Here is a 14,671-nt window from a genome sequence, read left to right on the forward strand (position 1 = left end):
TCGATGGAAAAAATTAAAATAATTGTCCCTAAATAACTGGCAGTATATCAGAAAATCTTTTTTATTTTTGTTTATATATTTTTACTAATGACTTGATCTTGTTGCTTTAAAATGAAGACTTTTGTATAGGGAAAATTAAAAGGAGAAATCACCACCATCAGATTTTGTAAGGATTGATACACAACTTCTTTATAAATTTCCTAAACACATACATTTAATATAATTAAAAAACCAAAATATGATCAAACTAGGATTTTTTAATATCTTCAACGATTTTGAAATGTTCATTTCATATATTGTCATTTCAACAGAGAGATCTACCGGAACTGAAAAACAAAATGTTAAAAAAATTAACTCTTTTAAAAATGTTCAATTTTTTTGATGAGAAAATTAAATTGAAAACTGCAAATGACATTTTCTATTTAGTATTTGTTGTTTACAAATTTATATCATGAGTGCAAACAAATTAAAAAAAAATTAAAACTTGTTCATGTTCCAATGTCACGTTCCGGTACATCCTTTGACATCAGTATTCCGTGATCGATTTAAAAAAATTTCGCGTTCCGGTACATAAATCATCGTTTGGTATCAGTACACCGCGATCGATTCAAATTAAAATTCAGTTAATTTAACTAACAATAAAGTTACTATATATAATAATCGCACCAAACCTTTTATTTTTATGTTTGAAAGTGTGTCTCGTTCGCAATCGCAAATGTAGCTTTTTCCGAAAAAAAAAAAATGTTTTTTATTATTGTAAGATGTTAGATGATTAAAACAAGCGTCATTAATTGTTATGATAAATATTTGTATAGGCCAGGGGGTAATAATAAAATTCTTGATACGGAAACATTACAAAATATCTAATGTCTTTGAATGAACGCTTGCCGCCATTTCAGCACTAAGAAAAGAAATAAGCTATGCCATAAAATTTTAACTTCAATTTGCATTGTCCGCTCTTTTTTACAAAGTCGAAAGTAAAAATTGCTATACCTTCCAGTGTACCGAAACTCATTTAAAAATAATGACATTCTTATACCTGTACGATTGTCAGGAAATCACCATTGATATGAGTATTATCATTTAAAATTGTAGGGATTTTTGTAGATAAAATTTTTTGAACGCGTAGGGAAAATAGGGAATTTTTTTCGTGCTGCGTAAAGACTTCTCAAAAAAGTATATAACATCACTGGTTGAAACGAAATTTCCCCTTTTTTGGGTAACTTACCTGGACTTAGAAAGTTCAAACAGTTCATTACTGAGTCCAAACGTAGATCTCAATTGTTGCTTTAGCTCGGAAAGGGTGACTTGAGAATACTTACTGGATTATTCACTGGACAATGTGGTTTTAGGTATGACCAATTTCTTTCAGGTAATGTTGGTAATAAACAATGTAGGTTTAGTGAACTTCATGCTGAAACCTCCGAACATGTCCTATTCGACTGCCCAATGTTGGCAATGGCTCGGAATGGCCTATATGGCCCCGGGGGATGTAATTGATCTCTCATAAAATATACCAATTGGCTTCATACGTAGCCTAAATATGTTATGATGAAACTATAATGCTAAATAAAATGAGAAGTTTGAGCCTTATACTTGCAAGCAAGAGTTGGGCCACAGTTTTTCTCATAAATTATTGCTCTATTTACCTAATACCTATTTAAAAATATTAAATTATTTGCATTAGACTTATCACTAGTAGTCTAGGTCATTATACATATAATAAACAATAACAAATACCTATATATGTTTCGATTCTCGTTCTTATTAAATAAATTTTTACATTCTATCATTGCAGGTTACAAAACCAAACAAACAAACAAAATAATCCTTTCGAAATAAATGTCCTAACATCAACTAAAACAAGATCAAAAACTTAAATGTAATCAATGAAATTGATGTTAAAATATTTCATTAATAATTTAACAAAAAATCAACGTAAATCGTATAAAAAATCTAGAGCAACAACGGACAGAAATAAAGAAATCAAATACGTGATTAATTTCTCACAAAGTGTTAAAAGTTGTAGATTAAACGTGTTGATAAGAAAATTTAACAATAAACCTAATGATGATGGGGCCATGAGCCCATCATTACCGACATTGAGTTGGAGTCGCAAGCGCGTCTCAAGCGGGCCTGCACCATGCTAGCACCGCCGAACCCGAGGTCAATATGCGGCCAGGACCCGGGCTGGTCGTGATGGCGCTTGCGTTTATTTCGGGGGCTCGGCGTGGCAGCACCAGCAGCATCAGTTCAAAGACTACAACAACGTCGTCACCACCACCACCAACACTACAAATTTTAACTACAACAACACCAGCATCATCATTAACATTATTTCAAACGACCGTTACAACATCTCCAACTTCATCATCCTCGTTCTCATTCATTTCTTCTACCACAACCACTACCAGCACCTCCACACCACCACCAACAACAGGCGACACCATCACAACCACGTCATCACCACCACCACTTCTATCAACACAACCAATAAATATTTATGAAAATTTTGGTTTTTTCGGTTCACCATTATTCAAGGAACAAGAAAACGACCATCAATACCATCTCAGTAAACGGCCCAAACAACCAGTGCCCTTTAACTTTTTTAATACATTTTTTACTCGCAACTCCTACAACTCGTATCCCTCTACGTCCAACTATTTCGCCCACACGTATCCGCTGCCCTCGCACTTAACACAACATTACGACGATCCGCGTGCTCGTACGGAATCGAATACGGCTTTGCACTCGGCAAAGCATACGCGTCGCGCGACCACTAAATCTCGACGGCGACGAAAGAGAAGAACGCGCAGTGCCAACGTTAACTATAGGGGCAGCGGAACTGGCAGCGACGACGCTATCGAGAATCTCAACGATTCGGACGATACACTGACATCACTGACAACTGCTGTAGACAGCAGCAGTGATAGTGCATTAAGTGATCAAACAACACTAGCCCGCGGTCTACCCGTACACTTTCCTTCACTAACCGCCGCCGACTCGTCAAGATCCCTTGACGAAGACGATATATTTGCCTTAGTAGCCGAGGACGATCTTCTCTCCGAAGAGTCCTTTGATCATTTGGTTAAACTAACAAACGACAAAATTGGTGACACGAACGAAGAAGACTATAGCAGCGGCACGGAGACTGTAGTCGAGTCATCGAGTGGTAGTGGCAGTGGTGCTCCAGACAATGCACACGACACAACAGATCAGCAAAATGCCATTGAGGATTTTGTGCGTGTGCATCAACATCAACAGCAACAACAACAACAACAACAAGAACCAGAACCAGATCAGCAACAGGATCATAACGAACATCCTCAGCTTCAAGATGACGATGATGGCGATAATGGGACTAAAGAAAAGCCCAACGAAGATCATGATTCAGAACAAGATGATGTTGATACGGTTTATACAGCTCATTTAGTGGGCAATAGCAACGAAAAAGTTGTTTCAGTAGCCGAAACAGACTCAACACACTCCTCAGATCCAGATAAGGTCGAGAAAGAGAACAAATTAGTAACAGCGACAACAAAAACAACAACAACTACCACAACACACCCAAAGGCAGAGTTAGATAGTCCAAATAGATATCATACAATATTGGGTAGTAATTTTGCACTAACACGCCTTAATCCTTGGATATCAGCTTGTGATCTGGCACAACCTGGTCCATTATCAGCACCAGATTTGCAGGTAAGTTTAGTTATTTGTAAATTTATACTAATAAGGACTGTTAAAAGGACATATCCAAAAGCTGTAATTAATTGAAGTAACAATTTCAAATTACTGGAAATTTTGTTCGAAATTTTCCCAATTTACAAATAGAAATCTCTTTTATTTGAAACTCTAGTGAGGATTTGTCTAAATCTCAAGTTATGCCCGTAATTTGAACGAATATTTTGTAATTGTATAGTGTTATATTTTATACCCTAAACCACCTTAAAGTATACCAATAGACTTTGAATCACAATCTGAGTTGACTTTCGCTCGTTTGGCTGGATAATTGTCGATATAGTCTTGTGCACAATGTAGCAATTCTGAAGATTTGTTAATACAAGTTGGAACATGCCTCGATTTCGGCCCAAGGACAAAGCTTATTGAAATTGGTCCATTTCAAATGCACCCATACAAATATCCTCCCGACATAATTATTCATATGTCATAAATGTCTAATGTACATAGGTATCCATACAGATTTATGGAAAAACTTTATTTATATTTGTTTAAAAGAAATCAAGGGGATAATTTCCACTTTTGTGCTGTTATTATAAATACTGCTTTCGTGTTATATTTTTCTTAAGATCCATCAAAATCGACCCTAAAATAGATATCATTTTCAAAAATTTTACCTTTGACCTTCACAGTTTAAGGGTTAACGTTGCACAGTGGCTTAGAAACTTTTTTTTTCGAAAATAATTCGGTATCTTGGGAACTATTGGAGATATTGTTACGAAATTGCACATTGTTTGGGCTGAGGTGTTTTGAAGTTGATTTACGTTTGTTCAGATTTTTAATAACTTTAAAATTTTTTAAACAATTTTTGTCATTTATATCTCATTGCAACAACAATTACGTACAGTAATTATTTGGTAGCAACATTTTAACAAAACCTGAAAAATTTGATTTTTTTCCGAATACAGTGCACTCGCGGTAACGTGAACACCGTCTAACGTGAACACCGCCTAACGTGAACAAGCTTTTGTTTACATTGACTACTCTGTAACGTGAACAAACTCAGAAAGCTCTATAACGTGAACAATTTTTTTCATTGCATTTGTTTTCTAAGCTGATTGAAACACTGAAATACATACATTAATACAGTTTGTGGGCCATTTTGTCCCAAAGGAGGGTCAATTTCAAAAATATTTTTTTACTGTAATTTTCATTAATATAAATTAATCTGCATATTTCTGTAAAATAATGCAGAAAGTTAAGGAGTTTCAAACATTTATTTCATATAAATAGTAAAATTTTACATATATCTGACTTTTGACCTTGATGCGAGTCCCGAAATCGTTGTCCAAATTGGCGCAAATTTTCAGCACTTAACTTTTAGACCTAGTGTCACAATATCCTATCCGGCACACTTTGAAATCTAAAAAAAATCGGCTATCACGCATTCTTGTCGGGCTAGACCGATCATAATTTTTTACTTGTTGAGAATTTCGTAGAGTGGGGGTCAGATTATTGTAACACTTCATATAGGCTATGTTAAACCAGAATCACACAGTTAATTTGTTTGTTTCGCGAGATAATTATGGTTGATCCACATTGACTCCATTCAAACTCTAACATAACTTCCTTAATTTGCAACAATTTCACATTTACTTTGATTCTGTTCATTAAAAGGAAGTAAAAAAAAACTTACACGCAGCTAATTAATATTAAATTCACTTTATTTCTCTACATATTTATGTCCTTCTGGAATCCTTTCTTTTTTATTTTTTCTTAATCAGTCACATGTCAAATTACTTTAATTACTTGTGATTGTCTGTCTTATTGTGTGTGTGAATGTATAAGTGTGTTTTCACACGAATGAGTGGGTATTTGTGTGTGTATTTGTGAATAAGAAATAAATAAATTTATATATGTATGTATGTAAGTTTGTATGTATTTCCTTTTAATGTCAGAGTTTAGATAAATAATAACATGACCTTTTCGGTTTTCAATTTTTCATTTTATTTACAATTCGTTGTTCTACTACAATTCTTCTTTAGAAAATGACAACAAAACGTAGCGCCAACTCTCACATATAAATATACAACCAAACACACGTACAAACATTCTTACAATTTTAATCCTTACTTGACTTTAATACACAATTAAAATCTACCAAATGCGAGCATTCTTTCCTGCCATACGTTACAGTGTTGTTTTATTTTTTTCTTTGCTATTTTCATTTTATTTTCTTAAACTAATTTCTTTCTTATTCTTCGTTTTGCACTTTTCTTTTTTTTACAATATATTTCTTGACAAAAATATAAGTGACCTTGTGACAGGATAAGGCAAAGTAATATTAAATTCTATGTTTATTAGGATGAACTCAATTCTATAGAAACAAAAATTAGTTGTCCATGCTTTCAACAAGAACGTTTCATTTATTGAAGATCTACACAAAATTAAATTTTTTGGAAGTTTCTCAGATTTTTTTTTTTGAATATTTCATGCATATCTATTGCAAGTAATCTACTATTACTATTTTTATTGAGATTGCACTGAAATATTGTTTTAATGTTGAAAATTCCATGATCCTTTGATACAGCTCAACTAATGTATTAAGACTCATCACTTCTTTTTGTGAGCCATCCTTATGTTTATTTGTATGTGTAGGTGAATAAGTTATCATTGTATGTGCCTGTACAAGACTTGAATAAGACTGAGTATTCGTTATAGATGTGTAAGTATAAACATATTTTTAAGCCGTTAACAATGCCATATTTCGAATTGTTGTTATTAATTTGTATGTACCTAATAACACTGTGCTACAAAACAAAATAAATTCATTACACTAACAAAGTGACCCCTCAGAAAATCTTGTCAATACTGATTACATCCTGTAACAATTTTAATATTTTTTAGTAGAGATCGACCCCTTTTCTGGTATTTCCCTTGTTAAATGCAAGATGGCTATTCAGCGGACACTATATGAATCTGCACAAAGCAGGTGCACCAATGAGTCTTCCTGTGTTATAACGAGGTCTACTTGGCCCGTATATGATGCCAGCAGGACGAATCTACTTATGGAATTTCGTCGTGAGCAAATAAGGCTAATTGTCTCCATCATTACAGGACACTGTATAATTGGGACACATGCTAGGAGATTGGGCCTACGGTACAATGACTACTGTAGGAGCTGTCATAATGAGAAAGAGGAGGAGACGTTGTCACACCTATTCTGACAATGCCCGGCTCTGATAAACCTGAGGGAACTCATCCTCGGAATACCATTCCTATCATGCTTAGATGAGCTATCAAGGATGAGTCTTAGACGAATCTACTCTTTAATCAGAGGAGAATCTGGTTGGTTTAGCCTGGAAACAACGGACGTATAATGAATGCACAGATGTTTGCCCATTGGGTATCAGAATGGGATCAGTTTTGAATGGACCCAAGTGAGCTGCTTGAAGAGTTGCTACCCATGGGTCCTAACCTAACCTGGTAGAGATCATACATAGTAAGTCTGCATACTCAGTTTTTCCTGATCGGATCGCACGTTCTTTTAAATTGACTTTAAAATTTTATAAATAAACAGTTTTCGAAAAATTATAATAAACTAGTTGACCGTCCCGGCTTTGCCCGGTAGCATTTACTAATGTTAGTTCCTCATGTTTCTCCAACCCGCATACTCCTGCCTGTTATTATTTATTTCCAAATAAAATATCTAAATTTGTACTGCATACATTAGGGAGCTTTATTATTACAGTTGACTGGTCTCAAAAAAAATTTCCGAGTTTTACTCGGAACTTTTGAATTTTTTTTCTTTACAAACCATCTCCTGAAAATTTGGAATCGAATAAAAAAAAATAAGCCAAATCGCTCCAGCTGTTCTCACGTGATGCCATTACATACATGGACCATTTCATTTTTATATATATAGATATATTTGATCAGTAAATGGGTATCAAATAAACTCTAAAGGGTTCAGCTATCTATAAAGTTATTTTAAAAATAATGTTTTCTGCTTATTTTTGTATCAAGGCGAAAAATTGAAACATATTCGTAATTAGTTTTTGTGTGACACCGATTTTAAGATCAAATATTATAACCCGACCTGGAGAAATTGAGTTCGCAGTATTACTATATTTGGGCTCTGCTTTACTATGTGGGGCAGAATCAATTTTATTTTGGAAATAAATCTGGCATTTCTAAACGGCTGTTCTGATCGGAATAAAATTTGGCGTGGGCGTAGCCAAGGAGTATTCGTTATGAAACTGCATCCAACAAATGTTCCAGGGGCTGCGCTATACGGGCACAAAGTTTCCCCTCCGATTTTAAAGATTTTTATATTTTTAGAAAGCGCTCGGCTAGGTCTTGAAAAAATGGTTCTGACTAGAGGCGAATTTAATAAACCGGTTTCCGGTTTAATTGATTATTGTCTTTTAAAAAAACCGATTAAAACGTTCGGGTTTTGTCTTCAAAAAAAAAACGGTTAACAGATTTATATAAAATTTTTGTTTAATATGAAAAAGGTCTCCTTAAGTTTATTTTAATTTCTGGACGCTAATAGGAAATGTGTTAAGAATTGTGTACTAAATCGTTGGAATTTTAGCATTTTTGAATTCTTAAGGCTCTATCTATATGCAATTATTTTATATCTTTTACGAAATATTATCATATGCTATAGTTTACTATAAAATAAATCAATATTTTTAAAAATGGTATCAAAGTTTTTCATAAATATGTTTGAATGAGCTTTAGAAAATATATTTTATTACAATCCGTCTTACATAAACCAAAAAGTTAAAAAAACCGAAACCGGTGGAGTTTACAAAGATGAAGAAACCGGTTGACCGGGTTTCGGTTTCGGTTGTGGATACTCTAGTTCTGGCTTAGTCACTTTAAAATATGAAAAGTGAAATATTTTTCAAGGACCGAGTTTTAAAGTGGCATATTTTTGAACTTAATTGAGATATTGATTTGAAATTTTTTTCGTAAGACCAAAAATTAACTTATCTAGTTCGACATAAATATGGATCAAATTGTTCCTTATATTTGCAATCCTATTAAAATTTTGATACAAATTTTAGTTTTAGAAACTCAATAAATATGTAATATGTAATAAAATCTATATTTATGAACAAAACTCAATGAAATTTTCAACGTTTTTTTAAATTTGTCATTCTAAATAACAAAATGTTAGAAACCGTGTCGAAAGGTCAAGGTAAATCCCGCAATTCCTAAAAATTGGAGCGCAAATATCAAAAATGGTATTTTTTTACAATTTTGACCATAGGGTACACATTTCGTTCGAGGCTGGGAAAATATTTAGATGATAAATAGGAAATACATCAAGGTTTCCAAAGCTGCTTTTCGTTTTCTGATCCCAGCTTTGGGTTTTTAGAACATGTAGCCCAAAGTTGAAATTTTGACAAAAAATAGGTTAAATTCCGAAGGACGTAAGGGCGACAAATTCAAAAACTGGCACTTAATTTTTATACCAAAATGTGCTCCGCAAAGATTCCTTACAGAAAAACATAAAATTGTTTATGTTCTTAAAGAAAGATTTTTTTAATAAAAAAAGAAGTCACCTTTTCGCCCAAAAAACAGCAAAAATCTACTATTTTTTAAATTTTTAATTTTAAAATCGTTTATTTTTGGATCCATAATTGATATTGCTCTGAAATCGTTTGCATATCATTGGTAATTTAGTTGTCTAACTAGAGAAAGAAATTTATATTCGGTCCAAAAGTACGCCTTATATATTTATTTAAATTTTTAAATGCTTATAACTCGGAAATTATAAGAGATAATTAGCACACTCAAGCAATTGAATGGGAAACAAAAAAATGCCACATGTTTAAAAATTGTACATGTCGAAGGTATCCCACTTTGATCCCACATAACACCGCCCCTGCAGTAAGTCCATTTAAAAGAATATCTGACTCCATCGAGACAAAATGAGTTTTCATTGTTATTATGAATGGACTATAATTTCACATACATATGTACCGATTTGTCTATGTGTACAAATGACTATTACACGGTCTTATCAAATCTTTCAATGAATACTACATACAATATGCATTACTTAGAATTATACAGTTCATCTACTGTTCCTAATTATAGTTTTAATGGATATTGAAGACCTGAAGCTCTACTTTTGATATAGTTTATATTCCTGCCGCTAAGTGCTTTTATAGTGGTTATGGAGGTCCCATAGATAACAGCTTAACCGCTTCAGTAACAACATAAATTCATCATCTGTATAAAGGTTAATTCATTTCAAATTGTGATTTACGGCATCACAAAGAGATAACTCTATGAAATAACTCACCTGATCACAATTCGGTCTGTCGGTTATGATATTTTCTAGATTATTTTTAGATAGTAGCAATGAAAGATTAGCTTTTTTGAAGTTGAGCTGATCAGTGTGCTATAATCTAATAGCCATATTAAAGCGGCATTTTATTTTCTCCAAGATCATAATTTCCACGAACTTCGTAGGGTCCACTCAACGATGACTCATTTGAACTTTGGAGGAAAAAAACTTCAAATTGTTGTCATTTAATAAAAAAATCTGAAATATTATTCAACTCTGAATAAACCCTGCAAAAACTTTACTCGCCAAAGGTGACCTATATGTTTGTGAGACCAGGGGGTCAATTCCGATTATGTGAAACAGTGAAATGAAAAGTTTTTTCTTATTTTCATAGAGTTTCTGATTCTCGTTTAGTGAAAAAATGATAAATAAATTCAAATGTTTTCATATGAAAATAACAAGTGGAATAAAACAAATTGAAGATCGGGAATCACAATTTGTGTAATTGTGAAATGATAATATGTTCTTATGAAAACGAAAATTATTTTTTTTTTCATTTCACCGTTTCACAGAACCAGAACTGACCCCCAGGTGTGTTAAAAAAGTTGAATCAATTTATTCTTTATTTTTATGAATTTTAAAATTGATGGAAAAGATTTTAAATTGATTAAATTTCTTTGTTTTATTGTCAAAAAACATAAATTGACCGGGGTCACCACTGGCGGGTTAATATAATCTGAACAAAAAATTTAAAGGCTTCAACTGGTGCAGAACCGCTAACATCTCGTTTTTCAGTCAAACACCCAAGATAGCTCTGCTAAATGCACAAGTTCATTACCTAACTGTATAAAAATAAGTACCTACTCTACTAAATAAAATAATGTGCTGGGTAACCACCACTCATTACAAAATAATTTATGTGGTAACTAGTTGCCAGTACCAAAATATTTGCTGGCAAGTAAAATATATTTGTCTCAAATTGAGAGTTAAAAGACAAAGTTATGGAACATCCATATCTATAAAATCCTAAGGCGATTTTATAGATATATGCAATTTTTTTATATTTTTATATTATGAAATATTAGGACATTACGACATGATAGGAGACCTGGTGAATTGACCAATCATATATTTCATGGTTCTTTAATTTAGAAAAAAATACAATTTCTTGTTTCACCATTTTGGTTACTTTTAATGCTTCTTGAAGTAACAAAATTTTTTAAGCCAACATAATTTCCAAAATATTCCCAGTTACTAACAACTAAATATTAAATTGCAAAGGAAATGAGTTCCTCTGTAACCTGACCATCCAATTGAATTCCCCCTGTTACAAATGATATAACAAACTGAGAGCAAACATTTAATACAATAGAACTTTGTTAATTAAGATGTGCTATATCAAGAGAGAGAGCGATAGAATAAGGGAACAAAAGGTCAAGGATAATAAATAAAATGATAAATATACAACAACCACAATAACTATAGCAGAGTCATGAAAAAGTATATTTTTTTATAACAATATGTTTATTCTTTGGTTTATATGTTTTATTAAAAATTTATGAGAATAAAAAACAAATGGGGAAACAACTTGAATAGAATGGAACTCAAATAAATCAAGTAATAAAGCAGCTTACGAGAAAAATCATCATCATATTTTATACTCATGTCTGGATGAGTGGATTTTTACAGTAATCTTCATTATATTAAATTTGACTATAACCCTTTAAATATTTATAAACTCAATAAATGAAACTAATTCGACAGATGTAGCTTCAGCAACTTGGCAGCTATCAACTGTAAAAATTCGAAAGTTGCTATTATAAAACACTTTATAACTATCTATACAAATGTTTGTAAAAAAATCGTTTTAAAAGCCTTTATTAACTTTAAACCTTCATGTGTAAATGAGTTTTACTAAAATTAATAACTGCTTAATAATACATGTTATTACAATTGCTCATTTGCATTGTTATAAATATAATGACTATAGTTAATCATAATACCATTGTGATTTAAGTGATTTTTGACACAACTTGTTACACCTTTTGTTCATTTTTTTTAACTCTTGTCATAAATAAACAGCAATCGATTCACAATCAACTCAATACACTCAGCAACGGCAACACTCAACAATCACAAATAAATTGTCGTCATCCACATCCTCCTCAACTACCAGAAATCATCGAACAAAAAAAGAACGTAGTAATTGTTCAACAGCCGGCCACTTACTTTCATATACACACACACACCCACCCAAACAAACATACACGTTGTAGCAACCACAGAAAAAAGCTGCAATTGCTCAATATATAGTAGCATCAACAGTTCACTGCATATTGCAGCTGTGGCTGCCTCAACAGTCATGTTGTGAATTACATCTTGACAGGCCTACAAAAACAGGAAGGGGGCATATGCACACGTCTTTACTTTTTGAATTGTTGCCAAATCATCGTTGAACTCTTGCAAAAAATATAAAGGCTGAAGGAAGCAGCACTTCAATGCAAAAGAAATTATTAATTCACCGAAGGTATCAAAATTCAACGATTTTTAGGTATTTGGTTTAAATGTATTTGGTTTTTCATGGTGCTAGAAATGTTTGAATTAAATAATTTCGTGTTTATTTAATTAATTTAATGTTTTTTTTTTTAATTTCTTGACATGAATATGATTAGTTTTCTATAAAAGGTTTCAGTTGTTAGACTTCTTAAGGTGGGGTCACACATGGAAAATATTTACTCAAAAAGCGTAACCACTTTTTATACACTACACCATCATAGTGGGCTGGGTATATTGGATTTGTGCAGATGTTTGTAACGCCCACAAATATTAGTCTAGCACCAACCTTAAAGTATACCGATCGACTTAGAATCACTGTCTGAGTCCATTAACTAAGTCCGTCCGTCTGGCTGGCTGAGTAGAGTATCCAAAACCGAAAACCGGTCAACCGGTCTTTGTAAACTCATCGGTTTCGGTTTTTTAACTTTTCGGTTTTTTGACAAACTGGTTTTTGTAAGACGGTTAACAAGTTTTAATGAAATATATTTTCTAAATCTCAATCAAACATATTTATAAAAACTTTGATACAATTTTTAAAAATATTGATTTATTTTATAGAAAATTATAGCATTTTACAATATTTCGTAAAAGATATAAAAAAAATTAAAATTTAATATAAACTGGTTAACCGGTTTTTTTGAAGACAAAAACCCAAACCGTTTAACCGGTTTTTTAAAAGACAATAATCAAAACCGGTTTTTTCAAAAACATACTTTTTCGGTTAAACCAGAAACTGGATTTTCAAATATGCCGGTTATTTGGACACTCTACTGGCTGGCCATGAAAACCTTGCGCGCAAGCTACAGGTCACAATTTTGCAATATCTCAAAATCGACTTTTTGCGAAAAAGAAATTTTTTATTGTTGAAAATTAATCTCTGGGGTAGCAAAAACAATGTTTTTTCTACGACTTTATTATTTCTGAATTTTTTTTTTGACCGTCAAAACAATAAAATTTGGCTTGACAATGTTCCGCAACTTTATCCAGGAGTATTAGATCTACATTTTTTCTGAATGTACCAACATCGAAAAAATCTAAATAAGAGGAATTTTATTAAATTAATAAGAAAAATGTCATTACCACCACCTTGCGGCCATTTTTTGCAACAATTGGTGAAACAGAAAAATAAATAATTTAAAAATAAAATTTGTTATTATAACTCCGAAACTACTGAGCCGATTGAAACGCAATATTTAAAGATTAAAGGTTATGTAAATTGAATTTTTTTTAATAATATAGAACTAACCGTTTTTTGAATAATCATTAATTACACTGAGAAACAGAGATTTTGTTGCCCGAGATTTGCACACCTTGATGAACCCTCATTACTATGTTATACTTGTTTTTTTCCAGTCAGCTCGAGTTTTCGAAATATCGCGGTTTTTATATTTTCATTGAACACCCCTATTTTTTTGTGTTTTTCTTAAAAATTTTGGGTAATGCAGATACGTAAACATATGCTTCTTTTGAGTATAATAAATCTAATGGATGTTTTGGCATATTTGTCTGATCTTTCAGGAAAGTTGAAATTTGACTCTTTTAGCTTTATCCTTAATAAAATTGTGCATTATGAAAATTTTAAATAAAAATTTAGCACTGCACATTCAAGGCATTATAAAAAACATAGTTTTTAAATAAAATGAAAAATTAGTTAAAACTTTAATAAAATATTTAGATAATATCCCGAAATTTTACATCCTAAAAAAGAATTTTTTTTATAAATAAATTTTTAGGTAGTCATTATTTCTTAATACACATTTAAATCATTGACGTTTTTAAAATATTGCGAATTTTGTATTTACGTGATTTACAGCGTTTTTGGTGATAATATCTTAAAATTTTTATTAAAAACACTAGTATTTTATAGAAAAAATAAATTTTTACAAACATATAGATTTATTTGTACATTATATATCCACGGGTTGTCTAAGTAGCGAATTTGAATACCAAAGTAAGCAAAATACAGTGTATGTTACTGATTTTCCCTGATCTTTTAACATATATTCGCCACAAATCTAACAAAACATATTAGGATCTTTAACACAGCTTACTAGCCATAATGAAATAATATAAAAAGAGAAATTATATTTATCAAAATAAAAATAGGTATAAAACATTCAAGTTACT

General features: G+C 31.9%; 1 protein-coding gene across 1 annotated transcript in view; it reads left to right on the forward strand.

Moving 5' to 3' along the window:
- Positions 1–1,823: 1,823 nt before the first annotated feature.
- The window catches only part of Mid1, a 191,515-nt gene continuing 178,667 nt past the window's right edge, over positions 1,824–14,671 (forward strand). The window contains exon 1 of the mRNA XM_065512788.1: positions 1,824–3,702. Within this exon, the coding sequence (XP_065368860.1) occupies positions 2,173–3,702 (1,530 nt within the window). The 5' untranslated portion in view covers positions 1,824–2,172. The remainder of the gene's footprint in view (positions 3,703–14,671) is intronic.

The sequence above is a fragment of the Calliphora vicina genome, chromosome 5 (genome assembly GCF_958450345.1).
Source record: "Calliphora vicina chromosome 5, idCalVici1.1, whole genome shotgun sequence".
Taxonomy (NCBI): domain Eukaryota; kingdom Metazoa; phylum Arthropoda; class Insecta; order Diptera; family Calliphoridae; genus Calliphora; species Calliphora vicina.